Source organism: Peromyscus maniculatus, chromosome 12 (genome assembly GCF_049852395.1).
Source record: "Peromyscus maniculatus bairdii isolate BWxNUB_F1_BW_parent chromosome 12, HU_Pman_BW_mat_3.1, whole genome shotgun sequence".
Classification (NCBI taxonomy): domain Eukaryota; kingdom Metazoa; phylum Chordata; class Mammalia; order Rodentia; family Cricetidae; genus Peromyscus; species Peromyscus maniculatus.
In genome coordinates, this window is record NC_134863.1 from 46,875,136 (window position 1) to 46,896,838 (window position 21,703).

The following is a 21,703-nucleotide window of genomic DNA, read 5'->3' on the forward strand; positions in this document are numbered from 1 at the left end:
ATTTTGCATTTCATATATGAGGTGAGTGTTTGCAAAACGACAACATGACCCGTCCATCCGAAGCCCTGGCTATCATTCACCTCAGCCTTTGATGGGTGAGCCTGCCTTTCTGACATAACATCTCTCGTCTGCCATTAGCAATCACTCTCAAACAGCAGTGCGTAAACCTTTAACATAATGATGCAACTTACCTCTCACCAGGCAGTGGTAGCATACGCCTTTAATCCCAGCACGTGGGAGACAGAGGCAGGCAGATCTTTGTGAGTTTGAGGCCAGCCTGGGCTACAGAGTGAGTTCCAAGGAAGGCGCCAAAAGGACACAGAAAAACCCTGTCTCAAAAAACCAAAACAAAACAAAACAAAATTACCTCTCCACTACTCTTCAAGTTTTTAGTTCAGTAAATAGAAATATTTAGGAGAAAGACCATGCATATTCTATTATATATAATGTATATATATATATAATATTATATATATAGAATGTGTGTGTGTATGTATGGATTGCTTTGTCATCTTGACTAGCTTTATAACTGTAAAGATAAAGTATCTGGAGATAGCTTACTCATGTTTGAAATTATATAATACTGTCAGGAACAGATTTTGCTGTATAATCCATATAAATGGATATTGACAGATCCTCTTGTTATTCAGAGGCCTCACTACTGTCCATTCCTTCTTTCAATAGTCCAGCCTGTAGCTGTACCCTCCCCCCTGGTATTAGAGAAACTGTTATCAAACATTAGTCATAAAGTTTTCCTTGATGATGGATTTTGATGTGAATGAAAGCAAATCACCTTCATGGTTAATAAAAATTCTGCAGTACCTCCAGTGTCCCATGGAATAGGAGTTAACCATAAATAGGCCCAGGCTTCTGTTCTGGTTGTCATTGAATTATTTTTAAGCCAGGTGTGGAGTTCACATCTGTAACCCAGCATTCTGTGAGACTGAAACAGGAAGATTTCTGAGTTCAAAGCCAACCTCAGCCAAATAGTAAGATACTGTCTCATACCCCCTTCCCAAAAATATTTTATATGTTTCTATTTCCAAGGGAGGCAGGATATTAATTTTCATCACTTATATAATAATTTTGCCTAATACATGGTCCAGTTTAACCTTTTTACTCAAATTCTACATCAACTATATGAATGGGATATATCTCATATCAGTTATAACAATCACTGCCAAAAAATTCTTTCAGTAACTGATTAACATATTATTGAGTGTCTAATTCTATATATTATCTGTGATTTTTTTTTTAATTTTGTTGTTGTTTTATGAGAACAAACACTTGCCATGTAGCCCAGCCTGGCCCAGATCTCGCCTCAAACTCCCTAGTACTGAACTCACAGATGTATACCCCATGTCTACCTACCAGTCAAGGATGACATTTGGAATTGCTTCTCAACAAGCCTTTGTCTTCACATGGCCTTTTATGCCCTGGGAAAGCAAATAGCACATTAGTTGGGACCTTAGCAAGAAAGGGGCCTGCACTATGACATCACCAATATGCTCTGTAACATGAATCTTAATAAAAACAAACCCGGAGCCAGGTATTGGGGTGAACGCTGAAAGATCAGAGAAACCGAACAAACCACAGCCAACCTCACCTCGGCAACTTCTCAGCCAATCCTATTTCCTCAAACTGGAAGTTTCTGAGTCCTCACCCAAATGGATCTCAGCTGAACTGCTGCTCGAAAGCCTAAAAAATTAAAAAGCCTAAAAAGACTCTAGTTCCTGGTCTTCACGCTTTATATACCCTTCTGCTTCCTGCTATCACTTCCTGGAATTAAAGGCATGTGTCTTTCCCAAGCGAGACATGAGATCTCAAGTGCTAGGATTAAAGGCTGGAGTCACCATGCCTGGCTGTTTCCAGTGTGGCTTTGAACTCACAGAGATCTGGATGGATCTCTACCTCCAGAATGCTAGGATTAAAGGTGTGTGTGCCACCATTTTCTTGTCTCTATGTCTATCTAGTGGCTGTTCTGTTCTCTGACCCCAGATAAGTTTATTAGGGTGCATGATATATTGGGGAACACAATATCACCACAATGCTCAAATAATTAATTTTAGGATTAGAACACTTCTTAACCATCGTGTCAGTTTTGGTAGAGAATGTGTTCATTGACCCTGATTAGCAAATGATGCTCCAAACCACTAGGCTAGTTAAAAAAGATAAATAAGGGTTCGAGAGATGGCTCAGAGGTTAAGAGCACTGACTGCTCTTTCAGAGGTCCCTAGTTCAATTCCCAGCAACCACATGGTGGTTTACAACCATCTATAATGAGATCTGGTGCCCTCTTCTGGTCTGCAGACATACAAACAGAACACTGTATACATAATAAATAAATAAATCTTTAAAAAAAAAAAAAGATAAATAACCTCTTGTGTATCTTAGTCTTTATCTCTTCACAGGCTCGAGAAGTGCATCGAAACCACCGTGTACCCCGTATGCTCCCATTTATTATCAGGCAGAGTCTCACACAAACGTCCGGTGTCTAACAACTTGTCCTTAGTGAATATTTCTTAAAGGCGCTAAAACTACATAATATTAACACCACTTTGTTTCTTTTCATTAAACTCCAGTGCCAAATGATTCTTATTTTCAGCAGTTTTTTTTTTTTCTTAAGGTGTCTAAAACCGCATGACACTGTGGATACCATTTTGTGTCTTCTGATCTTTCTTTATTCCCCACACATCTTAGTTCCACCGAAGGCGGTGGTCTCAGAGGCTGCAGCCCCAGACCTGATAATCCTTTTCGCTGTTGGGACACACCTTTAATTTTCTCACCAAAGGAAACAAATGATTTTCATGCCAGTTTCTCTAGAGCCTGCCTTAAGCCTCTCCAGGGAAGGAATACTCATCAGCAAAGTCTCTTTGGTGTTTGGTTTTTCTTCCCCAGAATAACCACTAAAATTGTGCTTTGTCTAGTGAGATTAATTTTTCCATCAGACTTGCTACTTAAATCTTGCTTGAATTTTTATCATGGTAATTTCTTTGTTTAGAAAAGGTGTGTTTGTATTTAAAGAACACAGTTGAGGATCCATGATGACATGTGGATTAGTAATGAGATGACTTTGTTACTGTGCGCTTCATTTTTAACCTATTTAAAAAGTATTTGAAGTAGGCATTTCTAAAACACCAGCAGTTCTCTGCTGTAGGCTGAATATCTGAGGTATGTTTAATCTGTTTATCCTGTATCCATAATCTTCCTCTTCTTTGCAGCTCTCTGGAGATTTTGACAGCAATTCTTGGCTTTATTTATCTTTGGTCACTCAGCAAATACCCTTGAGCTTCTAGAAAACACTGGAGTTCTTGAAAGGGTCAGGGGCTCCAAATCTGTGAATCTGTGTCTTTCTTTTAGTTCCCAGGCAGACACCCGGTACTCCTCCCAAGCTCAAAACAACACCACGCCCAAGAATCCCACCACAACCACCAGGTAATGACCAAGTTTATGCTTTCACTTCTAAGACAGTGAGTTTCTCGGTTACAGCAAACTGAATTTTTAGCCACGGTCAAAGAAGGTTTCCTTTCCTTGGTAGCCTATAGTATTTATTGTTATTTCTGGACTTCATCAGAAAGCACATCACTGGGAGAGCTTAATCCACGAAGCTTTCCTAACCTCTTATTGTTTCGGATAGGAATGGCCAAGACCAGGTTTTCTTAGAAGAGCTGCTTGCTTCCCTTTTCCTACAATTTAGGCTATCTTCCTGACCTTTCTGCGGTCCCAGGATGTACTCCCACTGCCTTGCTAATCACCCAATTTAAATGAGCACTAATCTGAGTCCCGCTTCCAAAAATTATCCAAGGTCCACCTAGCCACTAAACCAGGAAAGGTTTACTAATGATCCACAGTGGGAAAAGAAAATATTTATCAGTATCAATATTAGCTTTGATCCATGTGGTAATTCTTGAATCCTACCAGGAATAATTTAAATAATTTCAGGATTTCTGTTACTGTTTTAGGTATGACCTCTATAAGTTGATCTGTTTATTATTCTTTTTTAGGAAAACTGATTCAAAGACTTCTCTCTCTCTCTCTCTCTCTATATATATATATATATATATATATATATATATATATATATATATACATATTGGTTTTTCGAGACAGGGTTTCTCTGTGTAGCTTTGCGCCTTTCCTGGAATTCACTTGGTAGCCCAGGCTGGCCTCGAACTCACAGAGATCCGCCTGGCTCTGCCTCCCGAGTGCTGGGATTAAAGGCGTGTGCCACCACCGCCAGGCTACTCTCTATTTTATATCTCACTAATGATTAAAAATCTGCCCTGCTTTGTGTATTTCTAAATCTGTTCATATTAATTACCAAATTTTACTGTGACAATATTTTTGAGATGTAAATATATGAAGGTACAAATGCAACATTCCTCCAAAGAATTAAAAATTTTATATCACAATGAATACTTAGAATATTGAGATATGTGGAGTCCTGGTAAAGTGCTTAATGATTAATTAAAAAATGATAATTAGTGAATACAACAGGGCTAAATATGTCAAAAATTTTAAGTAACTCTTATTAAATAATTTGGGTATGTTAAATTTGGTGGTGTAAAAAGTTATAAAATTGAATAGTTGTTAAAATGACATGGCAAACAGCTCTCAGAATTTTATTGTACATACAGCATAGGACAAGAGTAATAGATAAAGATAAACAAAAATTTTAAAAACAAGAAAATGATAAGGTAAGAAACACTAGGCATTCGGACTTCCGGACTATAAATTCCTATTTACAAAGTTAAGTGAGGGGGCACATAAACTACGAGGAAAACCTAATCATGATTTTATCTTTTTGAGGAATATTTTGTGCTTAATATATTTCAGTACAGTAAATTAGGATCCTGCTATGATTTTCTATTATTAAACCATAAAATGTAAATTTGTTTAATTTTAAATTAGCTCTTTAACCAACACAAGATCTATAAACTCAGAATGATTACGACTAACCCCATTCACTCCATGCTCACTCTAGGGTGTCGGAGGGGTTCCTGAACTATCTTGAAAGAGGCTCTTGGTTTTGTTGCAACTGAGGCAGCTTCTAGTCCATCAACCTTTTCAGTGACAGCAGCTGCAACCAAAATGCTTCTGACCTTTGCAGTGGTATTTAACATAAGGGAAAACTAATAATGAAAATCAAAATGCGTTATAATGATGTTTTTAAGTGATAGAAGTTAAATCTCTCCCTTTCAACATGAGAATATGATTCTTAAAAAAGAGAAAACAGATCCAAATAATTCATTAGGTTTTTATAAGCTTTCAAGGATGTGTGCATGCGCACATAAGTACCATAAAATATTGTTGTTTTACATTTATATTTATTTACACTGTGTGTGTGTGTGTGTGTGTGTGTGTGTGTGTGTGTACACACACACGTACGCGCACGCACGCACGCACGCACGCACGCCACTCCACAAGTATGAAAGTCAGAGGCAAATGTTAGGAACTTGTCTATTTCAACCATGTCAGTTTTGAATATCAAACTCAGGTCATAAGGTTTGGTGCAAGATCCTTTACTCACCAATTCATCTTGCCAGCCCCATAAAATGTATGAAAAATAAATATTTCAGATCTCCATTTCTCATTTGTTGCCTTTGAATATCAGAGGCCACCTGCATGAGTGAATACTGCCTAATCAGTTGACCATATGTTAACTAACACTACTGTGCATCTCAATGCACAGCACAATATTGTTTACCCACCTCTCTTTTCAGCATTAAATTTTGTAATAGGCAGGTTATCATTCTAACTATTCTATAATATATCCACAAATTAAACTACAGATTTCATATTTGTATTTGGTGCTTCAAGATAAAACAGTACTTAAAATTTAGAACAAATCATCACTATTTTATGAGCCAGTAAAGCAAATAAAGTTCTGTGTTCATAGGCAATAATGACCCTAAATTAATTTCATACTTAGAGATCTTGCAACCATCAAAATTATGGGCATTATTAGTTTCGTAGAAGTAAGGTAAAGTGAAAAACAGCTATAGTTAATTTCTTCAGTGCCAAATTGATAAAGGGCCTGGGGAAGTTAAAGCACAGCTGTCCCTTCATTTTGACATTTCACATGTGGTTCTCACGCTCAGCCTGTAGGACAGGTGTTTTATTTCCAACTAATGATAAGGAGCAAAGCAAAGTCTGACCCAAAGAACTAGGGTTTCGAAAGCCTGTGGTCTGGGCATAGTAATCATGTCTGGCCCTTGGAGTCCGTTGCAACTCTCAGCCCTATAACTTAGTGTGACCCCATCCAAGCAAGCGTACCTAGAAAGAAAAAAGAAGCCCTATATTAACTTAATTCCTGTGTCCTGGGACGTGAAGATTAAAAAAAAAAAAAAAAAAGACAAAAGCCTCTTTATCCTGAGGATTTGCCAAATGTGGTGATTTCTCAGATTTCATTTTTCAAAATCAAGGGATTTTCATTGGATTGCTACCGCATCTATTTCTAAAGCTTATATTCACTTTTCTGTCTGGCTCTGTATTGCTACTACCTTGGGTTGTTTGTTTTTTGTATCACAGTTGAAGCTTATTCCCCATCAGGACTGATGTGTTAGCATAACTAAGAAACAAGGAACCCTAATGACTCATGATCTGAGTTCTGTCTTTCAGTTCCTAAGGGGTCCCAGCGTACTACTTCAAAACCAAAAACGCCACCACGTCCTGAAGGGGCAGACACTACATCTGGTAAATATCTTCGTTTGTGTTTAAGCTAAATGCACCCTGCTGTCCCACACAGAGGCACTGTACCAGCTGGGGCACGTGAGACTAATTCAATTGTATAATTCTGTCGTGCAGTCTGGTGGTTTTTATTTTTATAGGTGTCTCAGGAATTCTAGTTGCACATGCAGTAAAACTATTATTACAATAAAAAGGTAGAGAATTATGCCAAGAACAGAATGTTTTTCCTAGAACCAAAGTTTGTTGTTTGTTTTGCTGTTGGTGGGTTTTGTCAGAGTGGCTGGAACATTTGAATAATTTTATAGGGGGAGGGGAAGGAACTCATGGAAAGAGAAATATGAACTAATGATGAAAATAAAGGACAGAATGGTTCAGGATATCTCAGTAGTAGAGCATTTGGCTGACATGCCCATGGCCTTAGGTTCAGTCCCCAGTACTGAAAAGAAAGTTACATACTTTTGATTGGATATGATACAGTCGCAGTGCTTGGGAGCTGGAGCCAATGGATCAGGATTTCAAAGTCAGCCTCAACTACTTGGCAAGTTGAGACCAGCCAGGACGACATGGAACCCTGGGTCAAAATGCACCAAAACAACCTAGGATAGGCGTAAATAACAGGTGCTAACATTCCTTAAAAGAGATGGATGTGTGTAGCCCAGTAGGACAGGGAAGCCTAGGTAGTGTCCTCCAAAGGGTTGGGAGTCCCGGCCCCTCTCATGCTAGATGTGAAGCCATGATGCTAGAACACAGAAATAGGGAGTCTTGAGGTGAAAAGCCCACAATGTCTGCACGTTTTACATTTCTAAGAGGGGTGATCTGGTTGCAGCCTGTGGGCAGGGTAAACCCCCTGACAAGCCATACTCTATCAGCTTTCTTGGACAGTAGTGTTTGGGTTTTCTCACTGAATTCTAGTGAAGTATTCATGCGCATGCATTTTACATTCGTCCCCACTTGACATTACCTACTCAGAAGTGCCTTTTGGGAGTTAAATTTTCCTTAGGGAGATCTAATTTGTCTAAAAAGATGGTTAACATAATTGACTAGACAGCTGATATTAAAGATAAATTGGTTAATATATACTAATAGAAACACAAGGAAATCAAAGCTGCCATCTCAAACAACTTTTATGTCATCATTTATGTTGATGAGATGCCCTCAGCATGCAGGACAGGTTTTAGGGATTCTAATCTGATTTGATTTAATGTAGTGATGAAAGGCACAAAGAGGGAGATTTTGACTTGGTCAGACTTGCAGTGGATCAGGTAGGAACATGATTGATAGGCCTTTCCTGGGAGCCGTTCAGCTGTTTTCCATCCCACTGATTTCACCTGCATTAGCAAGTTTGCTCTCCAGTTTATTAAATCACTGCTTCACTCGGAAAAGGAAAGTGCCAACCTAAGCAGCTGGAATCCACATCAGCTTCTTTGAAAGGCTTTAGTGAGCTGAGGCAGCAGCGGCTAATGTGTTTACAGTATGGTGGGTTTGTTAGCAGCACATCTTTCCTTCCTTCTTTAATCCCAGCTCTCCTGTGTCTGGCCTAGTACTGTAATTAATAGGTATTTATTGCAGTCTTAGCATCTTCATGGCCTTTGCAGAGCTCAATCAAAGCACCGCATCCCTTCAGCCTCCAAATAAATGTTGAGTTTGATTTAAAGTTGGAAATGTATTCCCCCAAAACACCAAGTGGAGAAGGGGAAAAGTTTTATATTGTGATGGATTTTCTTCAACTTTATGAACTACTGATTCTTTCCTATAGTATATAAATAAATAAAAGCATTAGACTTTCAAGTTGCCCTGGATTTTTTTCCTTTAAACTTATTAAAGTTCTGATCAGGCTGGCCTGGAACTCATAAAGGTCTTCTTACCTCTGCCTCCAGGTGCTGAGTGCTACCATGCCTAGTTTAAGTAAAGTCTTTTTTAATTTTTCAGTGTACCAAATTCCACAACTCAACTGTAATAGAGTCAGTACTAGCCTAGATGAAGAACAGATGTGGCCTGTTAGCTGAACTATCCCTTTCTCCTGAGTCAAAACAAAGGATGCCAGTTCTAGACAACCTAGTATAAATTGTGCTTAGATATCTCAAGGTGTGAAGGTGTCTTCATCATCATCCTGCCTGAATCCTAATTTTTAAAGCTTCCAATAAGGTACAAGACAAATCACATTGCCTTCCACAGAGACATTGATGTTTTGTAAATCCTCAGTGTGGGAAGATGCTTTGCTTTAAGAGAGTAGGCCTAGGCAGGGCCTCCTTATAGGGAACTGAGTTCAAGAAGTACCCTGCCCTTGGGTAAAGTTTTGAATTAGAGATCTGAGATGAACAATAGGAGGACATCATTCTGGTATTTCCCCCAGTAAGACAGTCAGTGGCCAATATGCTCCATTTTGTGAGCAGAACACAAGCATTCACACTCTACTGAGTGTCACAGACTGATGAGAGCTGGTCTACTGTTTAGCTGAACTGATCGATATTCTCATGCATCAGGTGTGCATAATATCCAGTACACAAGAAGCCATGCCGCTAGGGAAGGCAAAAGTTAGCAGTAGTGTGTGTGTCTAGCAATTGACCACTGTCATGAATGCCACATGCAGCTCGTCTAATGGCTAGCCATCAGTTCCATTGGCTTTTGCTTTCTACAACAATGTCTGAGTGTCACTTGCAATGAAATGTTGTCCCTTTCATAGGTACTAGAGATTTTTGTCTTTTGCTGTAGTGAGTCTGTGTACCATTTATTCATTTACCTAACAGAATGTATTTATCTATTACTATCTGAATTTTAGGGAGCATCAAATGGCAGCTACCACTTCTGCTCAAAAACTTTCTTTTTTGAAAGTTAAAAACAACCTAAGGGGAACCTACCTCCCTGTGTCTGGGTTATCCATTTTTTTCTTCTGCTTTTCTTTTTTTTTTTTTTTTTTTTTTTTGGTTTTTCGAGACAGGGTTTCTCTGTGTATCTTTGCGCCTTTCCTGGAACTCACTTGGTAGACCAGGCTGGCCTCGAACTCACAGAGATCCACCTGGCTCTGCCTCCCGAGTGCTGGGATTAAAGGCGTGCGCCACCACCGCCCGGCTTCTTCTGCTTTTCTTTCTTTCTTTTTCTTATTTTTTAAGGATGCTTCAACTTGAACTATGACCAACTTTATATCTGTCCACCGTGACCAGCCCTTCCTCCAGAAAGTCATAGTTTCCATTTTGAAAACATGGTCATTCCTTCTAAAGCTTGCCTCTTTAGCCTTTGCATCCTTCATGTTTTGCAGATTTTTACATAAGATTATGTTCATTCCAATACTATCCAGTGTTTTATAATTTTTTTCTTTCAGTTCCAAAGGATGAACAACTTTCCCATAAAACAGACCCTGAGGTCTCTCACACTGAAACTGGTAAAAAAACCTTTATTTTACTACTTATAAAGTATATTTATATTTCCAAAATCCTGATGATATATATATATACATATATATACACATATATATATGCCATGATAAAGAAAAGTATGGTTATGAAATATATGTTTTCTTGGAAGGAGTTCGATCATATAATCCTGTTTAAAGGTTTTTCCTAGTTAAATAGAGGAAAACTTACATAATAGTTTTATTTGCTTTGGAAATGTTTTCACTGAAGAAGAGATCATGCTGAAATTACACAACTTAATTATTAGCTGAGATAATTTTTATAGTCTTTTATGGGTTTATGGCTTTTAAGCAAAAAACAAATAGTTGCCTGCTCATTCATGTTTTCCTCCAAATGATGGTTGGTGAATGAAATAAAGATTTAGTTAACTAAGTTCCTTGAATAGAATCCAGTAGAGCTTTCTCATATTTATTATGGTTCTTAGAGGATATCCAAGTTTTAAAATAACTGTATCTAGAAGAGAAATAATTTGGCTTTATTGTAGTAATTTTCATAAATGTATCTTTGGTTTGCTCTTGGCACAGTTCTGCCTCCTGTCACCTTTAGAGCTGAGCCACTGAAGACAACAATAGGTAATGCTTTTTTCACATTAACCAACCAGCTTGCTTGCTTCGTTCCCATCAAGATCGCAGGCCTTTCTTGAATGATCACTCACCCTTTCCAAGTTCGTTTCACGATGGCTTTCTCACTGTGACCACTGTTTCCAATAAAGAAAAGCAAGGTTTCGGTGTTGAAAGGTTTTGCTCTGGAGACAGCCCAGAAAGGCTCATTATGGAGCTTGCCCTTATCTACCTCATTTATCTCCATGATTCCACTTTCCCTGTTCCCTGTCTGGTTGATGTTCCTGTTAGTTTAATGGTTCTCAGCTGAGATGCGACAACACAGTACCATATGTCAGAGCTTGAAAGATGATGCAAGAAGCTAATAATTTGGTCAAAATAAGAAAGCTGCTTGTTGATTTGCTTGTCCAACTAAGCCAGAGCAGATTCAAAACATTCATCCCAACAATTCTGTTATCTCTCTGCTTTGGGGTGGAGGGTAGAGAGACAGAGCTACAACCCAAAGATCAGGAAGGTGTCATAACCACACTCCATCTTGGCCAGGTCTCCTATGCAGTGGGCCAAACACAGAATGTCATTTATTGTGCCTCCTGGTAGAAAACAATTAACTATTATGCTAACATTCCATTGTCTTTCTCCTGAGAGTCCTATATACATTAACTTTCTTCTTCACCACTCATGAGATGTTTTCCTTTTTATATTTCAAATGAAGGTGTCTCTTGCCATACCATTCTGGTTTATTGCTGGCTTTGACTTAAAAGTTTACCAACTTAGTACTTTTCTTTTGCAGCACCTTTAGAGACACGGAACATTCCTTTCATACCTGTGATTTCACCACGACCTAGTCAAGAAGAACTACAAACCGCCCTGGGTAACTTGTGTTATTTTACTCCACCAGGGACTTAGCCTTTAAGGACTGCCCTTAAAGTAACATGCTTTATTCAACTTCTACATTGCATGGCTTTCCATATAAATAAGAATGGCTACATGCAGCTTGGCAGTCAGCTCTCCTGAATCAAAACTACCTTTTGAAAAAGTGTAATGGAAGTGATCAGATGTTTTCCTTGCCATTGTCCCTCAAATGGTATCACACCACACAGCAGCGATTTCCATCTGCTTATACGACAAGTGATCTAGAGAGGATTTAAGATACAATAGGCTACCCGCAGAGCATATAGGCTGCCTGCAGAAAGACGATGGATGAGACAAGACAGCGGTTGGTATGATCAGGAGCTCTCTTTGAGGATTTCAATGTAAATATGGCCACAGTTGTGGAAACACATTTGTTGAGTAATGACAGAAAATGATAAAAAAGTTCTTCAGCTCATGTTGGTCCTCTCCTTCCTGCACACCAAAGAGTCCTTTTATTCAGTAGTTTTATTTTCCTCTCTTTATCCCCTTTAAGTAAATCTATCGTGTGTGTGTGTGTGTGTGTGTGTGTGTGTTGAAGTAGCTGACTATATTTTTACATAAAGTCCATCTGAAAGAAAAAAATTTAAATGGAATGAGCAAATATACCCTAGTGATTATATATTGGTAGCCTATGACTGCAAAGTTATGAAATGGTCAAGTTTAAAGTACTTTACACAAGTTACCACTGGATATACTAATCACCTAATTTCCACTTCCCTTATTTTTAAAAAAATGTTTTTTGGTTTATTGACGAAAGAGCCATCATTTGCGAGCTATCACAAATCTCTTTCCCAAAAATTGAATCAAGAGAATAAACTGGGGCAGAGGAAAAAGAGGGCAATATTACTGCCATCAGCTATTTCCTTGATATTTAAAGTGGCGGAGTAAACAATATTCTTTGCCATTATGATGTAATATGTTCAGGATAATATGAGGGCAACACTTATTTTGCCAAGACAAATATGTCTGAATGTCAGTAAACATAATTTTCATTTTGACACATAGAAAATAAAACAATATTTCTTCTATGATTGAAATCAGCATCTTTTCATGTGATCTAATTTTTTTCTACATATAACCTGTGGAGTTTGTGAAGCAGGGAAGAGATAAAAAAGACAAACACATAGGCATTTAAGGTATTTTCAAACTTTGGCGACACCCAAGGATAGCAACCTCATCAAACAGCTATCTTGGGCTTTTAGCTCCATGGTAGTACACTTGCCTAGCGTTCATGATGCCCTGGGTTCAATCCCTAGTGTAGTAAAACCCAAAATCAAAGCAAATTAACCCTGCCCCAAAGCTGCCTTGTCAATTCAATGATAATCATTAAAGTAATAGGACAACCAAAATAGCAAGTCATTAACATATGTATTAGCTTTGTTACTACAAAAAGGGTAGAGAATAGCTTGTGTTATTTATTTTTTTACTTTGCTCTTTGTTATGTTCATGGTGATGGTTTTTAAAAACCTTAAAAAACGAGACATCCTACTATGTTTTTCCCTAGAAGAAACAGACCGGTCCACCCAGGAGCTCTTCACAACTAAGATTCCACAAACAACTGAATGGGCAAAGACAACTCAGGGTAATGCTCTTTCTCCACCCTTGGAGAGAAATTTTTCCTTATTTTCCTTGAATTTTGCTTTCAGACGGCATTCGCTCACCACAGTGAACGACTTGGCTGTCTTCACATTAAAGAGGAAGGACCTCAGGCAAACTGAGTACCACTTGTACACGTGACTTCTTTGGTCTGGGCTTCGAATGTCTCGTTGGCTGCAGGATGCTGATAACTACCCTTAAAAGCCCCTAGGTTTTTTCCCCTTGCTGAACCTTCACAAGCCTGACTTTCATCTCTGATAAATAAGGAAGACCATCTCCATCTTCCTTCTTGTCCCTTCCTCTCCCCTCTCCTGTCTTCCCCTTCTCTCATCTCCCAAACTGGAATAAAACCCATTGATCTTAGGAGCTGAGAAAAGCTATTAATGAGAAAAGTCATTTAAGTATTGAGAGGGGTTAGACATTTAGGAACATGTTCCCTATAATGCCCTGTCTCTGGAAAAAGGAACTCACCTGCAGGCTTAATTTTCATAGTCGCTTCTGTTACAGCTTCTCACCCACTTGGGCTCTAAGCATTTGCTGGTTTTCTGATGTTGTAGAGTTATTGTTGCTGCTGTTTGGATGATCCTTTTTGCTCATTTGTATTAAATGGTAGAAAGCCAAATCAAATAAAACAAAACAAAAGCAAACTTTAAAGGAACCAGAAGACAGATAACTGTTCTGTCCATTATCAATACTAACTTGAGGGAGAACACTGATGGATGAAGTCTGAAATCAGCAAGAGCCTAGTGTGACGACCCATGCTCGAAATCCGAGCCTTTGGGAGTAAGGACAGAGGATGGGGAGTTCAAGGCCAGCCTGGGAAAAAATTTAAAAAGCAAAATACAAAGGAAGAAAGGGCATAAGGGTAATAAGTAACAGCAAGAAAAATGATAGCATCAAAACAAATGTAATTTTAAGGCAGGTCCTTTGTCATCGGAGTGAGAGTCTGAGCAGACATGAGCAGGGTGAGTGTGGTACCACACTTAGAGCCTCTAACTCTAGACCTTGTTCATTTGGAACTTTTTGATTTTAAAATTTCCAATTCAATTATAAAATTTGTATTGATTAGCTTCTTATTTGTGTGGAGATATGCCGAGAAATAAGAAGCGCCAGAGCAGCATTCTCACGCCCCCTCCGCCAGCTTCATCCATTCATACACTCGGTCAGCTGTGTGCGGCCACACCCCTCCCTGGCTTTGGTGTCTTATTTTCTCTCTTTTTGCAAATCACTTTGCTGTCTTCAATGACAGCATCATCCTAATGCTCAAACAGTGCAGCTCTTCAATGAAACTGATAAATATTTATAATAAGGAGGAGAGATAAAGATGCTCTTTCAGCTCTGCTTTTGTTTTTCCAAGTGAGAAAAAAAAAATTGCAACTTTTGGAGGCTTCATGGATTCCAGATTGAGGGTCAAAAAACGATAGATCTGATAGGTTTGAGCTTTCTTTACTTTTGTATGGGAATGCCAACATTGGGTTAAAGATTTTTTTAATTCCTTCTGAAACAATTTACTAGACAGGAATTTTATGGTTATACTGAGTTTCACGAAGGATCTTATATCATGATCTGAATTGTCTTAGTACAATTGTATAATGTACTGTAATTTTTTTTCTTGTGTCCAGAGAATTCTTAGTTTGAGGCTCTGCTCTGCTCTCCTAGGATTTATGTTTTCCTGGTTTTGTCCCAAACCTTTTGTTTAGGCTCAGCAGGGATGCAGTTGCATGAGATATCAAATAATAACTAGGAAGGAACCATCTTCAAAAGAGGAGGAACACCCACAAACTGGTGCCTTCCAATAACCCTGATTAGGAGCAGAGGGGGGCAGCTTGGATGAAGACAAGCTGGGTGTTACAAGGCCCTCCTCATAAGCTGTCCTGAGATCTGAGCTACTTCAGGTCCATCTGGGACACTGGGTCTGTTTAATGCCAGTCGTCATATAGCACATAACAACTGAGGGACGAGAGGCAGAGATGAAACAATTCCTCCTGATGCTGTGCTCTAACCGTATGTGTACCATTGATGCACGAGACTGTGGGATCTCAAGCCCTCAGCAGTGGTACCCTTAGGACCACAATAGAACCCCACTACTAGATTCTCCCACCTAGTTTCTCTGTGGCAGCAGTGCCCCCGCGTCTCCTGAGACAATTCCCACGCAAAGCGCTGTCACCTACACTCATGTCTCTCTGCCATCTACTTTTTCTTCTCCAAGTATTTATTTTGTACGAACACGGACACAATGAGAAGGCATTTGTGGCCATGCCGTGGCATGTGTATGGCAGTCAGAGGGGACACCTTAATGGAGTTGGTCGTCTCCTTCCACCAGACGGATTCTGGAGATGACTCTGAGCTTGTTGGGCTTGGCAGCAAGCATTTTCCCCACTGAATCATCTCCAAGTGCCCAGTTTTTTACTGTCAGGACATAGTAGCAATGTACTCACCCAAAGGCACTTCAGGGAGTCCCTGCTTGTTTGACTTTCAACTCATGATTGCTTCTCCATCTGGACCTGAGCAGGGCACAGTGCTTCGATAATCACTGTGTATTTATTTCGGTTGTTGGTTTTTTTTATATATATTTTTTATTTTTAATATTTTAGAAAGTCCTTTTTTAAATAAATATGAAGTATCTTCACAGTTTTGTATTATTGGCCACCCAAAAACAAAACAAAACATGTGGCAGTGATGTTTACATGGTCACATAGTCACAAAGCTCCTGTGTCTTTCTCTTTGGGGTGTAAAGCTAGCCCAGGTTTCTCAAGGCCACATGCTGTTGGATGAGAGCTGTGTGAGTGCCTCACAGCCTAAAGTGAAGTTCTACTCCAGCTCTTGAAGTTCTTCCTAAGAGAACGCGAACAGAAGCTCCTGTGCCCCAGTGTTAAAGCTGACACTACTGCCGGGTATTTCTGAGTCCTGCTCTCATCTCCTTCCCATGCAAAGTTGGAAAATCCCTGTGTTTTCTACAGTGAGGAAAATATGAACCATGATCCCAACACTTCTCATCAGCAGAAGCGATCAAATGTTCGGAGGGATCTACATGACAAGCCGAAATGGGCTAAAATGACTGGCACTTATACCATTCTCAAAGAGAATCAAAAGGAACCATTTGCAAATCATCATGAGACTTTTTTGGCTCTGTGGTCATTAATGCTTTATAACAGCAGCTCTTCTGTTCACTATGGTTAGTACCCTTGGGATGGCCCCAGGCAGGCCCCCGGAGGATGTCAGTCTGCCTCTGTTGTTGGACTGCTGTATGGCAAAACCCTGCTCATCAAAGCCTTCACATTGGAAGCGTCTAAGTGAGAGCTACACTGTAAGCTATTTCACAGGTGTTATTTTTTTTAAATCTGCCAAGCAAGACATTGCTGATTTATGGTTAATAAATATCCACTCAAGATGTGAGCAAAACTATTAAATGATGTAACTTTTGTATAGTTTACAAGAAAAGAAAATCTGGCTGTAGGTAAAGCATCACCAAGAGGCTTGGTGGCAGGAATCCATGTGCGCTATGCAGTGTACAAAGAGCAGCAGTTGGTAGATTCCAGGAGGAGCACATACTTCAATACCTTAGGAAGCAAAAATAGTTCTGTATTGTTTCCTAAATTTGTCCACAATGCTCGCTCACATATCGGCTCAGCAAAGCTTCATTACTCCTCCTCCATGGGCAGGCACCATATAACAAGAGGTAGCATGCTGGGTTTAGCGTTCCTTGCTTAGTTTTCTTTGACACATTGGGCATCCGGCACCATTTTCTTTCACTCCTCTGTATAGCAATCATAGACAGTGAAGATTTATTAATTTCAGAGTTCATAAGCAAAGACAATTTGATAGAGACCACATGTTACTATTATTTTTCTTAGTGATCTAATTTTTTCCTTTTTCTTTCTTTAACCCTTAAGATTGTTTTCTTTGGAAAAATAATGTTCCAACATACAGTAGTTTCTTATTGAGAAGGATGGGTGGCTGGGTAGATGGCTGGCTGTGGATAGATGGCTAGCTGCTGGCTGGTTAGATGGAAGGATGGATAGATGGCTGACTATGTAGGTGAATGGCTGGGTAGATGGCTAGCTGGGTAGATGGCTGGCTGAGTAGATGGCTGGCTGGGTAGATGGCTAGCTGGGTAGACAGCTGGCTGTGTAGATGGAAGGATAGATAGATAGCTGACTATATAGGTGGATGGCTGGGTAGATGGCTAGCTGGGTAGATGGCTGGCTGGGTAGATGGCTAGCTGGGTAGATGGCTGGCTGGGTAGATGGAAGGATGGATAGATGGTCGACTATGTAGGTGGATGGCTGGGTAGATGAATGGCTAGGTTATAGATTTATCATGTTAAGTAACCATCTGATAAAATTAATACTTTTGGCAAGCATGGACTAATTGATTCTTAATATTTCAAATGACCTACCTCATCCTGTGTGTACCTTTGCTTTTCAGCCACAAGTAGTTTCACTTGTTTTTATGTCCGTTTTGCATGAAGTAGGTAATGAATAACTTGGCGATTTCAGAACGTTCTTTCGACCTCTATGTGAAGTGTGTGGGTTATTGGTCCCTAGGGTAACAAAGGTCAAGTGGCTGGTCTTTGGAGACTAGTTATTGAGTATAAAGTATGTCTTCTATTTCAGCACCACACAGATTGCACACGACTCCTGTGAGGCCCAGAATACTTGACAGACCACATGCCAGGCCTGGTAAGGGAGCTTTGCTTTCTCTAATGACCTACACAGCTGGGGAAGCTATAGAGAAGTGCCAAAATGGCCAGAATAGCCAAAGATGGGAGGGTTGGGAGAGGAGGGGTCCAGGGCAATGTACCCATAAGTTGAAATCAAGGGAACATAAAAATTCTGATCCTGGTGGATAATTGAATAGCTAATTCATTGAAGTGTTAAGACTTAAAGGTTTTATGGATGTTTAGAATCAGAGACTTCTGTGGAACTTAACAAATATAAAAATATTTTAATGAGCTTTATTCATAAGTCTCACACACCCTAAATTTTTTTATGACAATTTCAACTTTTTTTTTCTTGCCTCAGGAAAATAAATGGACTTGTCCTAGTAAGAGAGTGCTTTTGGTTTCAAAAAGAATAGTTTTACTTGATACCTCCTGTCATCAAAAGAAATATTTCTCATTTCAAAAGAATAAAAGACATGGTTTATTCTGGAGCCAAAATTATGAGTGACCATGACCTGGGAATATACCATCTGGTCTTCTCAAACAATGTTCCAATGAGGAAGACATTTTTAAAACAAATCGGTAGAAACACCTGAGAGGCAGAGTACAGAAAGATGGAGAATCTCTCTTACAAGCCTCAGATGATACCTGATAAGAACATTCTTAGCTTTTGGTTTGGTGGAAGCTAGGTCTTCTTAGCTAATACATTCCTATGGGTTTACCTGTTAGTTACAGGATGCCCACAAGGTGGACAAGGAATGACTACTTGGGGGGCTAATGGTAGTACAAAATTAATTTTAATTAAGCTCTGGACCTGCAACATTCCAACCTTTCCTCATCACTGCAGTTCTCATTCATCAGACATTGCTGACACACGTTCCTTCATGGAAGTTTTATACTTCAAAGGATAAAGCTATTTATAAACAACAAAAAGTATAGTTTTGTATTGAGAGATACCTCATACTGACCAAATCAGCGAAGAATCATAATTCTGCCCTCTTTGGGATTTAAAGAATGACTAATTGTTCAATGTCAGTTGTTCTTGTGTTAAAGCACAAGCATTTTAGTACCAGCTAAAGCCTTTCTGGTGTTTTCCTGACCTTTTCTGTTCTGATTCTAAGTATTCTTAAGGTACTAAATGAGGAAAGTCACTCACAAAGGTATGATCTATGTGAATGTATCTCCAGGTAGGCAAGAGGAAGGACACAATGTTTCTATATTCTTTGAATATTATATATGTAATATCCAATTATATAATATATAAAATATGTGTGTATATGCATATATACTATATAAATACATGTGATTATTATATATATATATATATATATATATATATATATATATATATATATATATATTTATATACACACCCACACACAGTGTTGAGTGCAGTCATCTAAGGGTTCAGGCATGATTTCTTTTTCCACACTAACTTGAATAAAAGGCAGGAAAGCAAGGTCTCATCACTCAGCCAGATCTTGTTCAAAGCAGAAGCACAAAGGCAATCAAGGACACACAGGCAGAGTCCCCAGACGGGAAAATAACCCAGAGCTGGAATCTGAGGAGGGGCTTGTGTGGGAATGGAATGAGTTCCCTTCTTCCTGGGAACGGGCTGGTTTGTGCTATTCCAGGGTGTTGGATAATCTGGACAAAGAAAGGAAAGTAGACTGTTTCTTTCCACATTAGTGCTCCCCAATAGTCCCTTGGTGGGAGTAGTTAAACTCCCACCAACTGTTTCTCTTGGGGAGGGAGAACAGAATGTTAGCTATCTTAAATTTCTATGAGAAAATATACATTAATCTACCTAGAGCTTTTGTTCAATGCCTGCCTGCTGGGGATCTGTTTGACTCCTAGTCCTTCATATAGAGAGCCAACATTTTGGCTATAATTTCTAACCCCTAAAGGAAACGAGGTAGAAAAATCTATGCAAGAGAAGGTATTTTCATGTATCTTTGTGTTACAAACAAATAATATGCTTAATATGTGACTGACTAAACATTTCTGTAAAATAAATAGTAATGTTTGACGATGGCCGAGTGCTTACCATGTGTCACACTATGAGGTATCTTTAAGGAACCTGAGGTGCTGAAGGGAATATAAAGACAGGCAATCTGACTCAAGAGCTTATGCATGTAAGCACATTCAGTGTTTGGTTTTCTAGAGTACAGGAAAGAGGTTTACATCATGGTATCATGGCTCAGTGCTCAACTGTGGATGTGTACAAGGACTATTGTCATTAAACAGTATCTAGAGACTTCTACCAACAGACCACCAATTTATGACTTATGCATGGTGGTCTTGACATTAAATACATTTCAGGTTTCAGTTCTTCACTCGACATAATGTAATCCTGATATTCCTTCGGTTCTGTTTTGGAATGTGTCTAATGGCATACACAGGAAGCAGGGTAAAATATCCCCGATTCAGAATTAGAAATTCCCTTGCTGCTTACTTTTTTCAGGAACAAGTATTGGAGCTTAGTGACCACCTCAGTACAGATGCAGATTTTCATTCTCACCCATGAAAGTGTATGACTTTCATAAGAGAATGCAGTTTCTCTATTCTGGACCATCTTTGTGTGCATGTGTGGGTTGTCCTTACTTTATTGCCTAGTTAAATGATTTTCAGTTCTCTCAGAAGTTTTGTTCTCCTTGGCTGCAGACTTTTAATAAAGAAATGCCTAACCTGTTTAATCCCTACTCTGTTGCAGTTCTGAACAAAACAACTACAAGACCTGGTAAAACCAAACCCAAAGGAAATGGAATCGGAACAGGTGATAATCACAGATGTTTTTTCTCTTTGGTTGCATCAAAATTAAATGCTCTCTGTGGTGGTTTGGAAGAAAATGGCCCCCAAAGGGAGTGGCACCATGAGGAGGTGTGGCCTTGTTGGAGTGGGTGTGGCCTTGTTGGAGTAGGTGTGGTCTTGTTGGAGGAAGTGTGCCACTGTGGAGGTGGGCTTTGAAGTCTCATATATGCTCAAGCCATGCCCAGTGAGACCGAGCACTTCCTGTTGCCTATGGGATCAAGTTGTAAGAACTCTCAGCTCCTTCTCCAGCACCATCTCTTCCTGCATGCTGCCTTGCTTCCTACCATGACGATAATGATTAAACCTCTGAACTGTGAGCTAGCCACCACAATGAAATATTTTCCTTTATAAGAGTGGCTATGGTCATGGTGTCTCTTTACAGCAATAGAAACCCTAACTAAGACACTGTCCATCTCATATAATTTTGTTGAATTCACACATCAATTTCTTTTGTATAAGTTTTGGAAAGTATTTGTAGAATTAAAATTTAAAGTTTTAACTCACTTCAAAATCAACTTCAAATATCCCTAAAGATGTTGGAAAAGAATTTTCCAACTTTTCTAAACCTAGTCTACTAAATTAGCTACCATATGTAGTCTTATTTCTCAAAAACAATTCCTATTAAATATTAGTTACAGTGAAAATAGGAAAAATCATTGTTTTCCCTTTTTTCAAACTGTTTTACTTGAGTATCATGGTATCTGAAATTCTGGAAATTTCATTATTTTCAGATCAAATGAAAGAGGCCAGACTATGGATTTCTGAGACATTACAGTACCTATTTGTGCTGAGTTATTTCATTCATTATTCTTGCCTGGAGTTTTAGCAGTGCATAATTTCTCCGAATGGCATAGACTGGCTCTAACAAGACCTATTTTTTCTCAGATCCTCTTGGAAGGAATTTAAGTACACATGTCTAATACTCAAATGATTCCTTGGAGGTTGCATAAATAATATATGTTGCTATGGTCCTATTGGAGACCTGTTGGCCTCCAGTATAATCAAACATGATTCTTTCTAGGACAACGAAAATCATCAAAAGAGGGAAAATAGTATTATTA

General features: G+C 39.0%; 1 protein-coding gene across 35 annotated transcripts in view; it reads left to right on the forward strand.

Annotated features, from left to right (window-relative positions):
- The window catches only part of Abi3bp (ABI family member 3 binding protein), a 208,344-nt gene that overhangs the window by 155,420 nt on the left and 31,221 nt on the right, over positions 1-21,703 (forward strand). For 34 of the 35 annotated variants that reach the window (XM_015989199.3, XM_015989185.3, XM_076549019.1 and 31 more), the window contains 8 exons: positions 3,361-3,435; positions 6,622-6,696; positions 10,010-10,069; positions 10,625-10,672; positions 11,451-11,531; positions 13,077-13,154; positions 17,785-17,850; positions 20,545-20,607. In XM_015989199.3, coding sequence (XP_015844685.1) covers positions 3,361-3,435; positions 6,622-6,696; positions 10,010-10,069; positions 10,625-10,672; positions 11,451-11,531; positions 13,077-13,154; positions 17,785-17,850; positions 20,545-20,607 — 546 coding nt within the window. The remainder of the gene's footprint in view (positions 1-3,360; positions 3,436-6,621; positions 6,697-10,009; positions 10,070-10,624; positions 10,673-11,450; positions 11,532-13,076; positions 13,155-17,784; positions 17,851-20,544; positions 20,608-21,703) is intronic. The other variant, XM_076549010.1, reaches the window with a different exon arrangement.